This window comes from Arvicanthis niloticus, chromosome 1 (genome assembly GCF_011762505.2).
Source record: "Arvicanthis niloticus isolate mArvNil1 chromosome 1, mArvNil1.pat.X, whole genome shotgun sequence".
In the NCBI taxonomy this organism is placed as follows: Eukaryota; Metazoa; Chordata; class Mammalia; order Rodentia; family Muridae; genus Arvicanthis; species Arvicanthis niloticus.
In genome coordinates, this window is record NC_047658.1 from 152,445,711 (window position 1) to 152,464,906 (window position 19,196).

At 48.9% G+C, this 19,196-nt stretch overlaps 1 protein-coding gene across 14 annotated transcripts; it reads left to right on the top strand.

Annotated features, from left to right (window-relative positions):
* The first annotated feature begins 1,349 nt into the window (after positions 1 to 1,349).
* On the top strand, positions 1,350 to 16,642 carry Pprc1 (PPARG related coactivator 1). 14 transcript variants are annotated; one of them, XM_076923091.1, is made up of 15 exons: positions 1,421 to 1,560; positions 2,238 to 2,386; positions 5,707 to 5,880; positions 6,432 to 6,581; positions 6,692 to 6,793; positions 6,905 to 9,740; positions 10,022 to 10,075; positions 11,421 to 11,478; positions 12,215 to 12,285; positions 13,120 to 13,843; positions 15,172 to 15,309; positions 15,415 to 15,481; positions 15,596 to 15,717; positions 15,916 to 16,067; positions 16,284 to 16,642. In XM_076923091.1, the coding sequence occupies exons 2-15, from the start codon at positions 2,351 to 2,353 to the stop codon at positions 16,385 to 16,387; spliced, it is 4,788 nt and encodes a 1,595-aa protein (XP_076779206.1). In that variant the 5' UTR covers positions 1,421 to 1,560; positions 2,238 to 2,350; the 3' UTR covers positions 16,388 to 16,642. The 14 variants fall into 14 exon arrangements, with proteins under 14 accessions (XP_034367139.1, XP_034367080.1, XP_034367114.1 ...); XM_034511189.2 differs by lacking the exon at positions 2,238 to 2,386 and having other exon boundaries at positions 1,351 to 1,560; XM_034511223.2 differs by lacking the exon at positions 2,238 to 2,386 and having other exon boundaries at positions 1,351 to 1,560; positions 15,421 to 15,481.
* Positions 16,643 to 19,196: the final 2,554 nt, after the last annotated feature.

Here is a 19,196-nt window from a genome sequence, read left to right on the forward strand (position 1 = left end):
CCCGGCCAAAGTGTTACTTTTAAAAAAGGAAAATATAGGGCTGGAGAGTTGGCTCAGCGGTTAAGAGCCTCAACTGTTCTTCCAGAGGTCCTGAGTTCAATTCCCAGCAACCACATGGTGGCTCACAACCATCTGTAATGGGATTCGATGACCTCTTCTGTCTACAGTGTGTGTACTCATACAAATAAAGATAAATAAGTCTCTAAAAAAATGAAAATATAACGAATGAATGAACATTAAAAATAGAAACGAGCCGGGCAATGTTGGTCTTTAATCCCAGCACTTGGAAGGCAGAGGCAGGCAGATTTCTGAGTTTGAGGCCAGCCTGGTCTACAGAGTGAGTTCCAGGACAGCCTGGGCTATGAAAACAAACCCTGTCTCGAAAAAAACAAACAACAACAAAAACAAAAATAGAAACGAAGTGTAAAAATACAGAAAAGGATCATGGCTGGCAGGGATAATCAGAAAAGCTTTCCTACATTAGATATGAAGGCTATTTTGAGGTTAAAAGTTCCATGCAGAGAAACAAAGGCGAGAACACTTGGAGGATGGCAAGGATTTCTGGAGCAGTAGGAAAGAAGCTTGATCGAGAGAAACCAACGTAGTTTTCTGAGTAAACTGTAGAGAAAGGATGGAAAATGCGTTTTTCGAGACAGGGTTTCTTTGGGTAGCCCTGGCTGTCCTGGAACTCATTCTGTAGACCAGGCTAACCTCGAACTCAGAGATCCACCTGCCTCTGCCTCCCAAGTGCTGGGATTAAAGGCGTGCGCCACCACTGCCAGGCTTTTTTGGTTTTTCGAGACAGGGTTTCTCTGTATAGCCTTGGCTGTCCTTGAACTCACTCGGTAGAACTCAGAAATCCGCCTGCCTCTGCCTCTCAAGTGCTGGGATTAAAGGTGGGCGCCACCACCGCCCGGCGAAAATGCGGTATTTTAATAGAAACATTTGCACTAGTGCCGCAGTAAGAGTTTAGGTGAGGGTTAGAGTCTAGACTGGGAGTGTCCACTTGGGGGTGCTGTTTCAAAAGAGCGATCGACTTGAAGTAAGGTGAAAGTACAGCAGGTAGAACGTCAAAGAAAAGGGTCTAGCACTTGCACAAATTAACAAAAATAAAGTGGTAAGCAAATATTAACTCTTCCTTATTACTGCGTACTCAGCAGCTTGGTCAAAACTGAGCCCTACAATACTCCTAAGGCGCTACTCGCTAATCTTTCAGAGACTACAATTCCCAGAAATCCTTGAGGGAGGTCAGGGTCCTCGTCTTCCAAGGTGCAAAGTGGTTCGCTGCTCGTCCTTCTGGGATTCGTAGTCTCGCAGTGTCCTTCGGGAGATGTAGTTTCCTTCCCACAATCGGCTGGGCGAGGCGGCGCCGGCGATCAGAGCAGCGCTGGGTGTTCAGGGGCCAAGATGGCGGCGCGCCGGGGACGGAGAGACCGAGTCGCGCCGCCTCCGACTGGGGGCCCCGGTCCAGACCCTGGCGGTGGAGTGCGCGGCGGCGGTTGGGCGAGTCGAAGCCAAGCGCCGTATGGGACCGTGGGCTCCGTGAGCGCCGCGGAGCAGGTGAGAGGGTGGCCGGCGGCCCGCGGCTGGCAGCAAAGCGGCGTGTGCCGGGCGGTGACACGTGGACGCCACAGGAAAGGGAGGAAGCACTTGCGTGCCGATGCTGCGGGAGTTGGGTAGGGCTGAGAGGACCTAAGTTGTTTGCAGGGGGTATGCCAGCAGACGCAGGAGCCCTGCGGCGATTCCTGGGAACGCCAGAGGGACAGTGTCGGACGTAAGAAACGTGGCCCTAGCTGGGGCGTCAGGGATTCAGGATTGAAGGCTAAGACTTCTTCCTAAGGATGCCGAAGAAGCTCCACCAGCTTGGCGCCGTAGTTCCTTTTTTGGAGCACGTGGGGTGTTGGGGGGGACGATTTCCCGGGAGAACTTGTCTGCCTCCCCCTCCCCCTAGGCGGCGCGGGCGCCCACGTGGGTAGGGCTTGCCGGCGGGGGCGGGGGGAGCGCGGGGCGCGGGTCCACGTGGGGGCGGGGAAGGGATGTCCACGTGGCTCCCGTCCCAGGCTGTCGGGCATCTAGTATCCGCGCTGGAGCCGCACTGCCGGGAACTGGGTGTGTCTCAGCCGCTCCCGCCATCTCTTGCTTGTGCTGGGACCTCTGGTCTGGAGATAGGTAGGGGCTGCTGGAGGCAACTTTGCTCAGAGCCTTAGGAGTTTTTTCTCTCTTGCCTGCGTTTACAGCGCCTTCCGTCAGTAGATGGTGGACTTTCCAGATGTTCTCAGAGTCGGCTTCCTAGAAATGTCAGGGTGTGAGGCGAAGGTTAGAGGACTTGAGACTGAAGGGCTGTGGAGAAATGATTTCGTGGAGGCTTCTGTCTGACCATCTTGGAGTGAGTTGTGAGTCACACATTGGCGTTTTGGTTGCCTGCAGTTCTTCATACTTGTGATTCAAGGGTCATGGGAGTGTCAACTTACCTGTGACTAGTTTAATTTTTCCCTTCATTTTGTCTCTAGCGTCTTTTTGGGAGGAGATAATTAAGGCGTGTTCGGGTAAATTCTGAGATACAGCTTCTTGAATTGTGTCTGTGTGAGGCTTTCTGGAATTTTTGATGGAGATAGGAAAAATTGGAGGTGGTTTGAGAACTATTGAATGTAGTTGAACAGTTAATGGATCAGGAAAATGTTTTGTGCTGAAATTGTGTGTATTCTTAGGTTCTTAAAGTATTTTTATCCTACTATTAAGTGCTGGGCTTTCGAAAATATTCAAACCAGGTTTGCAGTGAAGTGAGCAGGAATTAGTTGTCTTTTTGACAGCAACCCTATGCGAGGTCTGATTGCAGGCTTCCCAGTAATGTTAGGTCCAGCAAAACAGCCTAGGGGAGAATGACTTTCAGGGCATGACTTTGGGATCACCCGTCCTTTTCCCTCCAACTTTTCACATCTTTTGTGGTCAGTGCTGTTCAGCATCACTATCTGGGAGAGACAGTAGGGGTCCAAGATCTAGCAATAACAGCAGTTATACAGTCTGCCAACCCAGTGGTTATCAAGGCATCATATGTTTAAGTACAGATGTGTTGCTAAACCACACAGATGTGATCTGCACAGTGTCCTAAGTTTAACTCAAGATAGACATAATAAATAGTGGTGGGTGAGGCCGAAGGAAAGTGCAGGCTAGTTGGGATTCTGTAGTCATCAGCAATCTAATTTGAAGAGTCTACAAATGGAAGAGACATTTTAAATTTGAGACTCTTTTTTGTTTTTTTGTATTTTGTTTTTCAAGACTTCTCTGTATAGTTCTGGCTGTCCTGGAACTCACTCTGTAGACCAGGCTGGCCTCGAACTCAGGCCTCCCAAGTACTGGGATTAAAGGCGTGGGCCACCACTGCCCAGCTTTTAAATTGAGACTCTTAAGGCTGTGTGAGAAACTTTTATCAGAGGGAATAGGATGTGAAGATGGCATGGCCATGGCGTATGGGAAGAATAGCCAGCTTAGCAGAAGGGTGGGATGGGAGGGCAGGCTGAGGAGGCTAGCAGGAAGAGCAAAACACAAGCCATCATACGGAGTTTAAACCCCATGCTAAGGGCAGTAAGATACCGTTGAAGGAAGTTTTTTGTTTCTTTGTCTGTAGTCTTGGCTGTCATCTCAAACTCTGCCTGTCTTTGCCTCCTGAGTGCTGGGATCAAAGAAGGCAATGCTGTGTGTTTTGAAGGAATTTATGATGGTCCTAGGAAGTGACAAGTTATCTGTTCTTTTGTTGTTGCTCCTGGCTTAACTAGCTATATGTTTTGAAGTATATAGAAATATTAAAAAAAAAAAAAGTCTCTGGGCTGGGCTTGTAGGTAGGAGACTCAAGAGTTTAAGAATTACCTTGGTTAGCTGGGCTGTGGTGGCACATGCCTTTAATCCCAGCACTTGGGAGGCAGAGGCAGGCGGATTTCTGAGTTCGAGGCCAGCCTGGTCGACAGGCTGAGTTCCAGGATAGCCAGGGCTACACAGAGAAACTCTGTCTCAAAAAACCAAAAAAAAAAAAAAAAAAGAATTAAAAAAAAAAAAAAAGAATTGCCTTGGTTACATAGAAGTACAAGACCAGCCTGTACTACATGAGACTGTGTCAGAAACCCAAAGTGGACTTTAAATTCTGGATGAGCGAAATTGGTGTGAGAAAGCTAACCGAGAGGTTTGGAGTTAATGCTAGTGGTTAGTTCACTTTTGGCTTGGCCTTTAGCCTTTGGCTGATCCTTTTCCCCTGGGAACGTTTGTACCTGGGGATTGTGAAGTGTGTGGGTGAAGCCACGTAAAGGGGGTAGATGTCTCTGTCTTGGCCTCCAGCACCTGCCAGGAGGAGGTAGAGATCAATGGTTTATAGAGCTGGACCAGTCTGACCTAGTGGCTGGGCTGTGGAAGGAGGCAGGGCAACTAGAGATACAGGCTACTTGCTCACCGATGACTGTTTGCTGAGCCATGCGATATTCAGCTTCTGGTTGTAATTACAGGATTGTGAAGACCTAGGTGGGAGGGGTTAGTCCCTAGAACCTGCTGCCTTCTCACTTTAGCTTTGGGCCTAGACACTGAAGTGTCCCTAAACCAGCCTGTTCTTTCCCTGGGCCTTACAGCTCCACCTTTTAAAAGGATCGGGTTCCTGAAGCATCAGGTCACACCTGTTGGCTGTTTCTTTTGGAGGAATTGAAGTGCTCCATTTCCCTGCTGCAGGAGGGTGTCTGGCTGTCTGTCTGATTCTGTTCTCAGGCCTTTACACCATGCTTCCAAGAGCAGAGATGCTTAGTTGAAGCTCTGGACTCACTAGTTCCATTTGGGCCTTGCGTATGCCCTGCCTATGACACTTGACAGGTTTGGGTGGATCTTACCTCATGACAAAGCTAACTACACTGCTAGTACACAGAAGTGTGTGAGGCAGGGCCTCTCCATCTCTGCAGTCAAGGTTTCAGTTGGTAGGGTTGGGGAAGACATTCTTCTCCTAGAACTACAATTGACATTGTGGCTCACCGTTGGGTCTAGAGGTATAGCTCAGTTTTAGAGTCTTAGAGTTAGAGTCTTAGAGTGGATTTAGTCTCCAGCACCAAAGAAGAAAAGGGAGTATGAACATTGGGTATAAGACATGGTAGGGAATAATGGGTAATGATGGTGTATAGGCACATATAAATTCCTCTGTGATGCACAAAAGAATACAAGTGAACACAATCATATTATTTGTCCCAAAGGAATTGGGAGTTATTATTTTCCTCTTTTAAAAAGGAATAGTTTCTTGCACTTTTAATTTGTTTTGTGATAGAGTCTCTATGTAGTCTTGACTGTCCTGGCACTTGTCATATTAACCAAGCTGGCCTTGAACTCGGATCTGCTTGTTCCTGCCGCCCAAATGCTGGGATTAAGGCGTGTGCCACCACTTTTGTTTGTTGGGAGAAAAGGCTTAAGGCGTTCCTTCCATTGTTTGGTGTATGGTAGGAGTTGAGGCCCTGTGGATCTCTGGGTGTGTGGACAGAGCACAACTTAGGTGTGCACCACCGCCGCCCAGCAGCGGATGGCTTAACATTGATTTCCCCTCTGACAGTCTTTTCTTTAAGTAGGCCAGTCTGGTCTCAAACTCGCATAGAATTCTTCTGCTTTAGTTTTTTCAGCATTTATGTTACAAGTGTATGCTATGTCTTTAATCCCAGCACTTGGGAGGTCTGATTGACCCTTTTGCCCTAGGTCCATGAGGAGGGGGATGACTCTAGCTTTGTCAGTCTTTCTCGACTGGGCCCATCTCTGAGGGAGAAAGACCTGGAAATGGAGGAACTGATACTGCAGGATGAGACACTACTGGAGACCATGCAGAGCTACATGGATGCCTCCCTCATATCCCTCATTGAGGATTTTGGAGAGGTAAGCTGGGGTAGGGCTTGGAGTTCTTCAGGCAGGATCTTTGCATGGGGTGTTTTGTCTTTGGAGTCGTTTCAGAGATGGCATTTTTCTCTCAGATCCTTGGCCTATCAGATACCCAACCTGAGCCCTTGAAAGATTTTTTTAAAATTTTTATTATTATTTTTAAAATGATGTTAGACTGCAGACTGTCAGTACAGCCCATGAAGGATGCCTTCAGCTTGGACTATGGTCCAAAGCTTATTCTCCTTTCAGGGCTTTTGAGCTACATGTCTAGGAGGCTCATGGACACTGCTTCTGAGCCTAATTCCAGTCTAGTCCAGGGTGGTTTCCTGAGCGCCTTCTGTCTCACGAATGTCAGTGTAACCCTTCTCTGTTTAGGACTAGAGAGTTGGGTGACCAGTAAGAGATTGGAACCAGTGCTTCCTCTTACTTAGATCCCTCTTGTTGGTAAATTAAGCTAAGTGAGTCTGGGAGATTCTCTTGGCATTTAGTTCTTTTTATGGCTAGTAGGTTATTAGAGATCTTGTGGGGTTCCTCTTGTCTTTCTGGAGCAGAGCAGGTTATCTTTGGAGGACCAGAATGAGATGTCGCTGCTCACAGCTCTGACTGAGATCTTGGACAATGCTGATTCTGAGAACCTGTCCCCATTTGATACCATTCCTGATTCAGAGCTGCTTGTGTCTCCTCGGGAGAGCTCCTCTGTGAGTATGGGGTCAGGGAGGGACATAGGCTAGTCCAGCGGTTCCACCCACATCTGGGAGCCTGTTCATACAGCTCTGCACAAACTGACTGGGGGCTTCATTCCTCTTAGCTGCACAAGTTGCTCAATCTCTCTCGGACACCCCCAGAACGTGACCTCATCACCCCAATTGACCCTTTGGGGCCCAGCACAGGAAATAGTCGGGTGAATGGGGTAAGTCTGATCTGGGACCCTCCTGAACACACAGATGGGGAGGATATGCAGAGGCACCGTCTGGAAGGCTTGTGCTGAGGAATGCCTCCTGAGTGTGTTCTTCTCCTGTAGGTTGAGATGTCCCTTGCAGATTCTCCATGGGACTTCTCTCCACCTCCCTTCTTGGAAACTTCTTCCCCTAAGCTGCCTAGCTGGAGACCCTCAAGACCAAGAACTCGATGGGGTCAGTCCCCTTCTCCCCAGCAGCGCAGTGATGGAGAAGAGGAGGAGGAGGTCGCTGGCTTCAGTGGTCAGATGCTTGCTGATGAACTGGACAACTCGGTGAACAATTTGGACTTTCCCATGCACTTGGCATGCCCTGAGGAGGAGGATATGTCAGCAGCAGCAGCAGATGTGGCAGTGTCAGCCCCTGGTGACGAGAGCATCTCTTCTCTGAGTGAGCTGGTGCGGGCTATGCACCCGTACTGCTTGCCCAACCTCACCCACTTGGCATCACTTGAGGATGAGCTTCAGGAACAGGCTGATGACAACTTGACACTGCCTGAGGGTTGTGTGGTGCTGGAGATTGTGGGCCAGGCAGCTACAGCTGGTGATGACCTGGAGATCCCAGTCGTGGTGCGGCAGATTCCTCCTGGATCCCAGTCTGTGCTCCTGGATGAGTCTGTAGGGACCAGCTCTGCCTTGCAGCTACTCATGCCCACCGCGGAGTCCGGGACAGAAGCTGTTGTGCCTCAAGTTGCCCCTTGCCCTGATCAAGAGTTACCACTGAATTCTGCCTGCTTATTGGAGCCCAGGGAAATCATGGAGACACTGGCACCCAAGGAGCCTCAGAACCTACCTGCCAGTGCAAGTCAGGGTTCTCAGAAAGTTCCCAGAAAGGGCAGGAAGAAGAAGAAGAACAAGCAGCAGCCAGCAGCCTGTTTGGAAGGCTATACCAGGAGGCTGAGATCGTCTTCCCGTGGACAGTCCACTGTGGCTACAGAGGTGAACTCTCAGGAAGAGCTTCAGAGACAGGTTGCAGTCCCTCAGAGCAGAGGGAAGCCGCGGGCTTGGGCTCGGGCATGGGCGGCTGCCTTGGAGAAGACTGGGTCTGAGAATTTAGAGACAAGTGCAGGACAGGAGAGTCCTGCTGAAGAAGATGCTCTAGATCTCTGTCCTAAGCTGGTTGAGACCAGCCAAGCCAACCCCTCTCTCTCGTTAAATGACTCTGCTCAAGCTGGCTCCATGCCTCTCAACTCTGTTGAAGATGATTCCCCTGCAGTTGGCAATGCCCTTCCTGTTGACCAGGCTTCATCTAGAACTGAGCTGCTTGGTCCTCTCCCAGTAGGTCCCATGCTGACTAGCCCAGTCATGCCTGACAGGACAGGAATTGAACCTGCAGTGGCTGTTCCCACTTCAGATAATTTGTCTCCAGCGGATGCTATCCTAGCTAGCACAGTGACAGTTGAGCCTGTCCCAAATGACCTGGCTCCAGTAGATCCTGTGCCAGTCAAGTGCAGACCAGCTGATCCTAGACGTGCAGCAGCGGCAGCGGCAGCCGCTCAGGGGAATCGTCCTTCCCTAGCGTCCGCAGACCATCCTAAGGTCATCATCCCTGAAGTCAAGGATGCTGTAGGTCCTCCGAAGGTGGAAGGTACTACCAGTGCTACAACCCAGGAAGCCAGACCTCGGCCTCTCAGCCTGTCTGAGTACCGTCAGCGAAGGCAGCAACGGCAAACAGAAGCAGAAGACAGGAATTCTCAGCCCCCAGCTGGCAAGTGGCCTAGCCTCCCAGAGACCCCTAAAGGGCTGGCAGATATCCCTTGTCTCGTTCCATCAGCCCCAGCCAAGAAGACAGCTCCACAGAGAAGCCCTGTAGCTGTACCAGAGCCTTGTTTTGTGTCTGTGGGTTCTAACCCTGCTTCTCCTACTCCTGAACCATCTGCAAGCAAACTTATGGTTTCAACTCACTCTGAACAGGTGTCATCTCATGAGATGCCGCTTCCAGTTAGACCACCCCCTCCTACTTTGCAGTCTGTGTCTCCTGCTGGGCCCATCCCTTCTACAGTGCCCACTCCTTTGCCTTTCCCTCCAAGCATACCTCCTCTGCTTTCTCTTCCTTCAAGTGGCCATGGAGTCCCCAACCTGCCCCCGCCTCCTTTGCAACCTCCTGGACTTCCAGTATCAATGAGACAAATGCCACCTGACCCCTATACTCAGTATGCCCCTGTGCCACCCTGGCCTTGTTACCCGTCTGTGTCTCCTTCTGGCTATTCTTGTCTGCCCCCACCACCAGCGATGCCCATAGTGTCTGGTACTCCTGGTACCTATGCTGTACCCCCAACTTGCAATGTGCCTTGGGTACCCCCTCCTGCACCAGTTTCACCTTACAGCTCCAGCTGTGCCTATGGGTCCCTTGGGTGGGGCCCAGGGCTGCAACAGCCTCCCTTTTGGTCTACTGTTTCTCCACCTCCGTTGTCTTCAGTCTCTACTGGAAGAGTTGTTCCCCCAGCCAATGTGGAACTCAGTAGTAATTCAGCTGGTCCTCCTGAAGATACGCTTCCTGTGCCAGTGACTCCTTCCCTAAGTTCTGGGCCAGTCAGCCCCAAAGCTCCACCAGCAGAACCTACAAAGCTGGAGACTCAGCCAGTGCCTGTATCTCCCCAACCGAAACACAAAGTGTCCACCTTGATACAGAGTCCCCAGATCAAGGCTCCACCAACTCTGTCTGCTGAGGGTGTAGTTACTGTGGAGTCTGTATCAGAGAGGCTAAAGCCTGAGACCCAGGAGAACAGACCAAGGGAGAGAGCCGTCTCTACGGCTATCAAGGCTGTTCCCATACCAAAGCAGAGCACTGCTGCAAAGCTGCCTGCTGTCCATCCAGCCCGTCTAAGGAAGCTGTCCTTCCTGCCTGCTCCACGCACTCAGGGTCCTGAGGATGTGGTACAGGCATTCATCAGTGAGATTGGTGAGTGACAGACATGTGCTCAGTACAAGAAGGGTGCAGGGGTTGTCTGGAAGCGTTGGCCCACAGGACAAAAGAAGTGACTTCCACGAGGCTGCCCTTTGTTGGATTTCTTTGGGAGTGTCCTTGGTGTGTACTCTAGTCTTACTTGCTCTTGCTGTGTGCTACTCCCTTGGTTCACTCACTTTGGTGCACTGGGAGGCATGTAAAGGGAGAAGCGCTCAGGGCCTGTGGACTCAGTCGGTGAGGGCTAGATTTCAATCCTGTGGTGTGTTCTCTCGCAGGGATTGAAGCATCAGACCTGTCCAGTCTATTGGAGCAGTTTGAGAAATCAGAAGGTGAGGAAACCTAGGTAGTTTTGTTCTAACTCTTACTTTTGTCTGTGTTTACTTTGGGTTTAGCTTTATAGTCGCTTGAACTGGTGTAGAGGGTAGGGGGCAGTCACAGCCATCAGAAGGGCCACTTAATTGGCACAGCATTTCACCTGGGAGAGTAGTCTGAACCAGGGACGTGGTGGTACAGCATTAGTCATGGAAAGAGGACATAAGCAGAGGATGCAGGGAGCTTGGGATTGGATGGGGACTTTCTACAGGGAAGCAGCTCTTCAGTTGAGCTTTTGAGAGGTGGGATTTCATGTGATATATGTAGCATATAAGGCAGAAAAAATTGGATGGTTCCTATAAGATGCATTTGGAGGGCTTAGTAGTTAAGGGCACCAGCTGCTCTTCCAGAGGTCCTGAGTTCAATTCTCAGCAATCACATGGTGGTTCCCAACCATCTAAGTGGATTTTTGATGTCCTCTTTCATGCAAGTATACATGCAGATAGAGCACTCATATCCATAACATAAATAAGTCTTTTTTTAAAAAAAAAAGATGCATTTGGAACCAAGCATTGTGGCACATTTTTAATCTCAGCTCTCAGGAGACAGAAACAGGTGGATCTCTTGAGTTCCAGGCCATCCTGGTCTACAGAACCAGTTCCAGTACAGAGCAAGTTTCAGGACAGAGAGAGAAACCCTGTTTGGGGTGGGGGTGGGAGGGTTCATTTAGAAGACAATGAGGAGCTTGAGTTTTTCAAGACAAAGCAGGGTGCTAGGTGCTGTGGAGGTTACTATATTCTCTTCTGGAGGAATTTATTGTATCATTGGGGCAAAGAATCTGCGCGGTGACACTTGAGTTGGTAACAGGTTCTGCAGTACATGGTAAAGGATAGAACAGGAGAGAGAGACAGGAAGCCTGTATATTGGAGATGGAGTTTCATTGGAGAAGCAATGCTTATCCTGTGCCATGGTCCTGGATTTAGCTGCTAGATAAGTCTAAGGTCAAGTATGGTGTTTATCTTTAATTCTGTCACTGGGAAACATCTTTGAGTTCAAGGCCATCCTGGTTTGTATGGTGAGTCCCAGGTCTGCTGGGCTGCATACTGAGACCCTATTTCAATTTATGGCTAGGAAATTAGTTTGGTCCATCAATTTGGATTCTGTCTCACATTCAGTTGGGAGTATTTCTGAGCAGAAAAGAAATAATTAAATCTCATTGTCTAGATAGCACTGGAGGAGACTGGATCTGAGCTCAGCGGAGGAGGCAAAGCTGGCTTATTCTCTGGATATCAGAATGTACTTCTGTGCCACCTTGGTTTGAAACATCTGGTTGGGCTTTTAACTAATATGATTTCTTTACAGCCAAAAAGGAGTGTCCTCTCCCGGCTCCTGCTGACAGCTTGGCTGTAGGAAACTCAGGGTAAGTAAGGAGATATGAGCGAGTTACCCTACAGCTGTTGGTCAGCAGCCAGCCGACTTCCAACTGGACACCTTTGTGGCAGGGATGTTCATCAACTCTAGTGTCTTCCCCCATTTTTTGCCCCCTTCTCTGTTATCACCAAACATTGTCATGGGTGATGAGTTAGGGAAGGTATGTACTATCAGGAATTCCAAGTGCCTTGGAGGTGCCCCTTAATTTTTGCCAAATTTTTCTTTGGCATTTTTTTCTCTTCCATTATCAGACTTCAAGCTTGTTCAAGTGCTAATGATGGGGTAGGGGGAAGTAGCTGGGGCTTCCCCTAACTCCTTGGAGGGCATGGGCACCCAAACCCCTTTACTTTATAGCATTCTAACAATGAGAGGCTTCCTTGTTCATATTCCTGATCTGCTGAGCGTGCCTTTCATATTGGTTTCAGTTAAATTTGAGCTTGGTAGGCAGGGTTCCTTACTGAAGGAGAGGGTGGGGGTCTGTGTGCAGGATCATTTCATTGAAGATTCTACCTAGTCAGCTTCCCTCCTGAGATTTGGCAGAATTGAGGAAGCCCCATCTACACCTTGGTCACTAAGGCCCTTCTGTGTTAGACTGGGGCCATGTTGGGCATCCTTCTTTTTTTTTTTTTTTCCTCTACATATACTTTTCATTGCTTTTTGAGGAAAGCACATATGTACAAGATATTGAGGCAATGAACCAGGCTTTCCCTTTTCCCCCCTGCCAGCAGCATTGACACTCCCCAGGAGAAGAAACCCCTAGACCGGTTACAAGCCCCAGAACTGGCCAACGTGGCAGGTGGGTTCAGGTTGTACTCCGCTTAGTCTGTGCGGCAGGTGTGCAGTATCTGCTGTGCATCAGGGGTATATCGGCATTGGGTAGAGACATCTGGTCTCCATTGTGTTAATGGTCAAGGGGGCAGATGTGTCGATAGCAGTTGGAAGTGAGGGGCAGTAGGGGAGGATTATATACAATGTTGTCCTAAGCTGAGGCTTGAAACAATCACTGCTGTCAGTCAGATGGTAGCTTTTAGGGGATATTTGGAACGACTTGACTGAACTGCAGAAGCAACTAGTTTGTTATTTGCAGCTCTGTGAATGGTTTGGTTTGACCCGGACAGTAGAGGCTGATGTAGGGTAATGGACAGAGAACAAGCAAGAGTCAAGGCTAGAGGCTAGATCAGGCGAACTGTGAATGCCATTGTCAGCTGCTTGAACTTCATTCTGTACATGTATTGGAGAAACAGTTGAAAGAGCATTCTCACTTGATTGTTTTGGATGATTTGTCTACCAGGAATCTAGGAAACAGACAGGTGTGGAGCCAGAAGGGAAGTAGGTAAGTTTATGGTATGAGTCTAGGTAAGATGCAGCCTAGACATTAGGTAAGGCTAGGTGGAGAAGTGCATTTAAGCTTGAAAATGATTGTAGATTAGGTAGAACCTGGTTACTGGGCAGGTCTAAGTAGTTGTGGCTGGCCTCAGGCATGTATCTCGTTTATTAAAGCAGTGAGAGAAGCTGGGCTGACGGTGATGTTAGTACACTCTGAGAAGTGATATCTTGAGCCTAGAGACACAGAATTTGGAGTATGAAACTGGATCTCACCCTGCTATCTCCATCCTCCCTCCCCCCACAGGGCTCACCCCTCCAGCTACCCCTCCCCACCAGTTATGGAAACCCCTGGCTGCTGTCTCACTGTTGGCCAAAGCCAAATCTCCTAAATCTACCGCCCAAGAGGGAACCCTGAAGCCTGAAGGAATTACAGAGGCCAAACCTCCAGCTGCAGCTTGCCTCCAAGAAGGGGTCCATGGCCCTAGTCCAGTCCATGTGGGCTCTGGAGACCATGACTATTGTGTCCGAAGCAGGACACCCCCCAAAAAGATGCCCGCTCTAGTCATTTCAGAGGTGGGCTCCCGATGGAATGTCAAGCGCCATCAGGACATCACCATCAAACCTGTCTTGTCATTGGGCTCAGCTACTCCCCTACTCCCATGCACAACTGCTTCCCAGGAGCCACTTGATCACAGGACTAGCACTGAGCAGGCAGATCATTCAGCGCCTTGTTTTGCCCCATCCACCTTGCTGTCTCCTGAGGCCTCACCCTGCCGGAATGACATGAATCCTAGGACTCCCTCTGAGCCCCCAGACAAGCAGCCGTCAGTGCGCTGTTACCGAAAAGCCTGCAGATCAGTCAGCCCCCCAAGTCGGGGCTGGCAAGGCCGCCGTGGCCGCAGCAGCCGTTCTGTCAGCTCTGGGTCCAGCCGGAGCAGTGAAGCATCCTCATCCTCATCGGTGTCTTCCTCATCCCGGTCCCGGTCCCGGTCCCGGTCCCTCTCCCCCCCCAACAAGAGGTGGCGAAGGTGAGCTTTGATGGCCGTTAGAGTCTGTCCTTTGGGAAGTTCCGGCAATCTTGTGGGTTACTTTGAAAAAGTCATGGGCTAACTCATGTACTTTCAGTCACTGTGGCTTTCTTTCTTTTTGTGGATTGTTAGAGTCTGTTTACTTGAGCTGTTCCTTGGGTAGATAGCATGTGGTATAGTTGGGGTTATTTCATACTATTATAATCGGTGCTCATCTGTGGTATTTGGTATTTCCTTGGTATTAATGCAGGATGGTGGGTTAATCTGACATGCTGGTGAGACTGAGCTGCTAGGCTCAGTGATCTGAGTGTGAACCTGGAGCCATATGTGAGATGAAACAAAGATTTCTCAAAAGTTAGCCTCTGACCTCTGGATGCATGTTTTGCCACACACATACACACATGATAATTGTAAAAAAAAAGGGGGGAAGATTCCTTGTGGGGTGGGGCTGCAGTTGTTGTAGAACAGTTAGTAGACTCGAACGCATGAAGCCCTGGATTTGATTCCCAGCACCTCATAAACTAGACATGTTACATGCCTGTAATCCTAGCACCGAGGAGTTGGAGGCAGAAGGGTCAGAGGTTAAATTATCCTTGGCTACAGAGTTTGGGGCAGTCTAGGGTATATGAGACACTGTCTCAAAAACAAACAAACAAACAAACAAAACCAGTGTTTTAGCACTGATACCTATCTTCAGAGATGGCTGTGAACAGTAGTTCCGACATGGTAACCTCCCTGTTGCCTTGGTTACAATATTCCTTTGAGATCTGGCAAGGGAACAGTTAGAACTCAGATTCTGGTACCTTGCCCCAGCACTGTAGAGTAGCTGTCAAAACTAGGGTTAGCCCTCCATCTCCCAAGTCTCCCCGACAGTCCTTCCTCTTTCTCATTTGTTAAGTGGTTTCCCATTTTCAGTGGCACGGTGGAAAACATGCAGTAGTGAGAAAGCTCAGTGGTACTAGAGCTGTATCAGGGATGCGGAAGGCCCTCGTATAATCTTCAGCACCAAAAACCGAACTGCATGCTAGGCACGGTAGCACAGGCCCGGTGCTGGCAAAGCGAGACGAGAGTCTCAGGTTGAAAGCCGGCTTGGGCTGTGTAGTAAGCCCATCTCAGGGAAAGGGGAATAAAGATGTGTAAAACTGTAAAAGTGCTTGATGTATCTAAAGTTTTATGAAGGCTCTCCCACTTGTTACCTGCAAAGAAAACCTGAAACTCTTCTTCCCTTCATCTATGGTCCCGAGTGTCCAGACAGGGAGGCGAGTCTGACCTGGCTGAGGTAGAACACACCTGTCCCAGTCCCATCATTCCTATGCCCTTTATTACAGGTCCAGCTGCAGTTCCTCTGGACGGTCCAGAAGGTGTTCGTCCTCTTCCTCCTCTTCTTCCTCTTCCTCCTCCTCATCCAGTTCCAGAAGCCGGTCTCCCTCTGTGTCACCTTGCAGGAGAAGTGACCGGAGGCGGCGGTGAGCATGAATGATGTGTTTGAGGGCAGTGCATCTAGGATGCCGGGCAGGTGCCTGAGGGTTCTGAGTCTTGTATCTGGGGGCTGATGGTACCTCTCTTGTCAGGTACAGCTCTTACCGTTCGAATGACCATTACCAAAGGCAGAGAGTGCTGCAGAAGGAGCGTGCAATAGTGAGTAGGGCAGCAGGTAATGGGAGGAGGAGCTCACCCTGTGCCAGGAGCCCAGAGTCATCAGCAGCCACAGCTCTGGCTCATAGAGTGTCACTCTTCCTTTATCCAATGTAGGAAGAGAGAAGGGTCGTCTTCATTGGGAAAATACCTGGCCGAATGACTCGGTCAGAGCTGAAACAGAGGTTCTCTGTTTTTGGAGAGATTGAGGAGTGTACCATTCATTTTCGTGTCCAAGGGTAAGATTTAAAATGTTAAATTCTTATACCTTGATGTTTCTGTCTTCTCTGTCTTCTACTGTCTTGGGTTGGGTGGGGTTCAGTTCATTTTTATAATCAGAGGGTTAGCCTTTGGGGAAATGAGAAGAAACACCTCTGTAGCCTGGGTGCTGAATCTTCTCCATGACCTGTGCCCAAATGGCTTACCCTCTCCACTAGTGACAACTATGGTTTCGTCACTTATCGTTATGCTGAAGAGGCATTTGCAGCCATTGAGAGTGGCCACAAGTTGCGTCAGGCAGACGAGCAGCCCTTTGATCTCTGCTTTGGGGGCCGAAGGCAGTTCTGCAAGAGGAGTTACTCTGATCTTGGTGAGTGATGGAGAAGGGCTTCTTGACAACATTTGAGAGGAAAGCTAGATTTGGATCTGACATACAGAGAACTGAAACGGTGGGCGAGTGGGAGGGGGCCCTCCTACATTCCTCGCAAGCAGGGCAGTTTGCCTCCATCTGCTTCTTGGATGGGCCATGGCTCCCATTTGAGAAGCGTGGTAAGAGACCTTAGTGTTTGTCCCTCTGCTTCTGTAGACTCCAATCGGGAAGACTTTGATCCTGCCCCTGTGAAGAGCAAGTTTGATTCTCTTGACTTTGATACATTGTTGAAACAGGCCCAGAAGAACCTCCGGAGGTAACCCTGGGCATTCCTCCCCCACCATTTTCTCTGGAGGTGTCCAGCCTCTTCCAACCCCCTCCCCCACTCTCGGGGAGAGAGCTGCTAGTGTGGAAAATGACTGTTTTATAAGGAAACGGAGAAAACGTTAAATAAAAATGTGTTAAATCGGGATTTTTAAGTGGTATTTGGTTTTTAATAACAGGTATTGAACAAATTGGATTTCTATGTAAGGTGGGTCTGAGGGGAACATCTAATAAACATTAACTAGAGGGAACTAGTGTCTTTCTGTGTGCTAATGTCTGGTGTACTTGCTGTTCTCTGTTCAGTCAAGGCCTTCACTGAGTTCCTAGGACCCACCCTTCTGGTTAGGTGTAAGGTCACATTGACTTAACTTGGCTTCCCACATCTGTCACGTGTAAAATAAGTCAGGAAAAACTTCTCAAACTTGAAAGACATGTGGCATTTATATTTTGTCAGTCTCCTGTGTCCTAGCCTGTCCTCTAGTTCCCTCTGTAACTGAAGATGCCCTTGAACCTCTGCTCTACCCCTCTCCAAGTGCTAGGATTACAGCACACGTGTCACTAGAGCTGCTTTATATGGTGCTGAGCATTGAACCCAGAACTTGGTGTATGTTAGCAAGCACTCTACCAGTCCTGTCCCCAGCCTGTTTCGCGCGCGCGCATGTGTGTGTGTGTGTGTGTGTGTGTGTGTGTGTGTGTGTGTGTGTGTGTGTGTAGAGAGCAAGAGCGTACGTGTGTACAAAGGCAGTAGGCATTCTTAGTCCCACCCTCGAGTGCTGACCTCTTTACAATCCTGAAGCTCACTGGCTTGGCCATTGAGCCCCTAGGAAGCCATTCTCCACCTGCCCAGCATTAGGATTTCAACGGGACCACCACACCTGACAGACTGCCTTTTCATGTAGGTTCTGGAGACTCACTCAGGTCCTTATCATTAGATAAGGGTTTTAGGCACTAAATCACCCCCTAGTCATTTTTTATTTTTTATTTTTTATTTTTTATTTTTGCAGTACTGGGTGGGGTTTGAATCCAGGGTATTATTGAGCTAACATAGCCACCTTTCTTGGGGGAAGGATAGTTGTATGCGTACACACACACACACACACACACACACACACACACACACTATCGTGTGTGGTGTGACCCCATGTATTCATGCTGGGGATTTGTGTCAGGTATCTTGCTCTTCTCCTTTGTGTTTTTGTTTGAGGCAAGAATTCCTGGCTGCCCTGGAACACAAAAGATCCTTCTGCCTCTGCCTCCTGGGATTACCTAGCAGATTAAAGGTGTGAGCCACCACACCTCAGGTGGCTGGGGATTTGTGTCAGGTATCTTGCTCTTCTTTGTGTTTTTGTTTGAGGCAAGAATCCCTGGCTGTCCTGGAACTCAAAAGATCCTCCTGCCTCTGCCTCCTGGGATTACCTAGCAGATTAAAGTGAGCCACCACACCTCAGGTGAAGTGTTTGAGACAGGCTCTTGCTGTATAGAATTCTAGAACTTACTATCTAGGCCAGCCTGACCTTGAGCTCACATTGATCTGCTTCTGCTGAGGTGAGAGTCACCAAACCCGGTTTAAGCCAGGTGGTGGCGCGCGCCTTTAATCTCAGCACTTGGGAGGCAGAGGCAGGCGGATTTCTGAGTTCGAGGCCAGCCTGGTCTACAGAGTGAATTCCAGGACAGCCAGGGCTACACAGAGAAACCCTGTCTCCAAATGTGTGGGGTGAATGAAAAAAATAAATAAAAAGGAAAAGAAAAGGAAACATGACTGTTCCTATGTATGGTGAAAGAGATTTTGCTTTGAGACTTATCTCAAACATTTAAAAAATTATGTATATGAATGTGTCTGTGTTTTGAGTATGTACATGTGCCTGTGGGTACTAGAGGCCAGAAGAGGGTGTTGGATTCCCTGGAGTCTCTGCAAAAGTAGTAAATGCTTAGCCATCTTTCCAGGCCCCCTTCCTTTATTTTTGAAAGGAGATCTCTCCTCTCTGGATCTGGAATCTAGCCAGTGAGCTCCAGGGTCATCTGTACCCTGCCAGCCCTGGGGCTGCTGGTGCAAGCCACTGCCCTGCTTGTATAGCCTTGTCAAGGATCTCAACTCTGGTAGGTATGCTTGCATGGTTTACACCAGTTCTTTTCTAAGTTCTATAGACTTGTGTAGGCTGGACTGAAACCCAGTTCTCTTGCCTACTTTCTTGCAGTGAGAGCTACTAGGCCTGTGCATGGAGATGTTTTTACAATACAGATTCTTGTGAGATGGAGGAGATACAGTTATTTGTTGTTTTTGCTTTTTTTGTTTTTCAAGTCAGGGTTTTTCTGTATAGCCCTGGCTGTCCTGGAACTCACTCAAGAGATCACCTGCTTCTGCCTCCCAAGTGTACAGATTAAAAGTGTGCCACCACTCAAAAGAACCCCTCCTTTTGCTCCTCTCTCCCCCTCTCCCTCTATCTTCTTCCTGTTTTTGCCTCTCAACCCTGGATTTAAAGGCAGTTGCTACCAAGCCTATGATAATAAACGTTTTCTTAACTGGGTTTGTGTCTTTTTTTTTGTTTTTTTTGTTTTTTTGTTTTTTTTGTTTTTTGTTTTCCAGACAGGGTTTCTCTGTTTAGTCCTGGCTGTCCTGGAACTCGCTCTGTAGACCAGGCTGGCCTCGAACTCAGAAATCTGCCTGCCTCTGCCTCCCAAGTGCTGGGATTAAAGGCATGCGCCACCACCACCTGGCAGGTTTGAGTCTATTAAGTGTTTAAGCTCACCAGTTTAGTTTGATCCAGTCCTGATGAGTGAATTTTTGAAAATGAGTATGTATGGATA

Coding starts and splice junctions, on each gene's coding strand:
- Pprc1 (XM_034511189.2), top strand. CDS start 1,408: ATGGCGGCGCGCCGGGGACGGAGAGACCGAGTCGCGCCGCCTCCGACT. Junction 5,881..6,431: donor TCATTGAGGATTTTGGAGAG/GTAAGCTGGGGT, acceptor GTCTTTCTGGAG/CAGAGCAGGTTATCTTTGGA. Junction 15,718..15,915: donor ATTCATTTTCGTGTCCAAGG/GTAAGATTTAAA, acceptor CCTCTCCACTAG/TGACAACTATGGTTTCGTCA.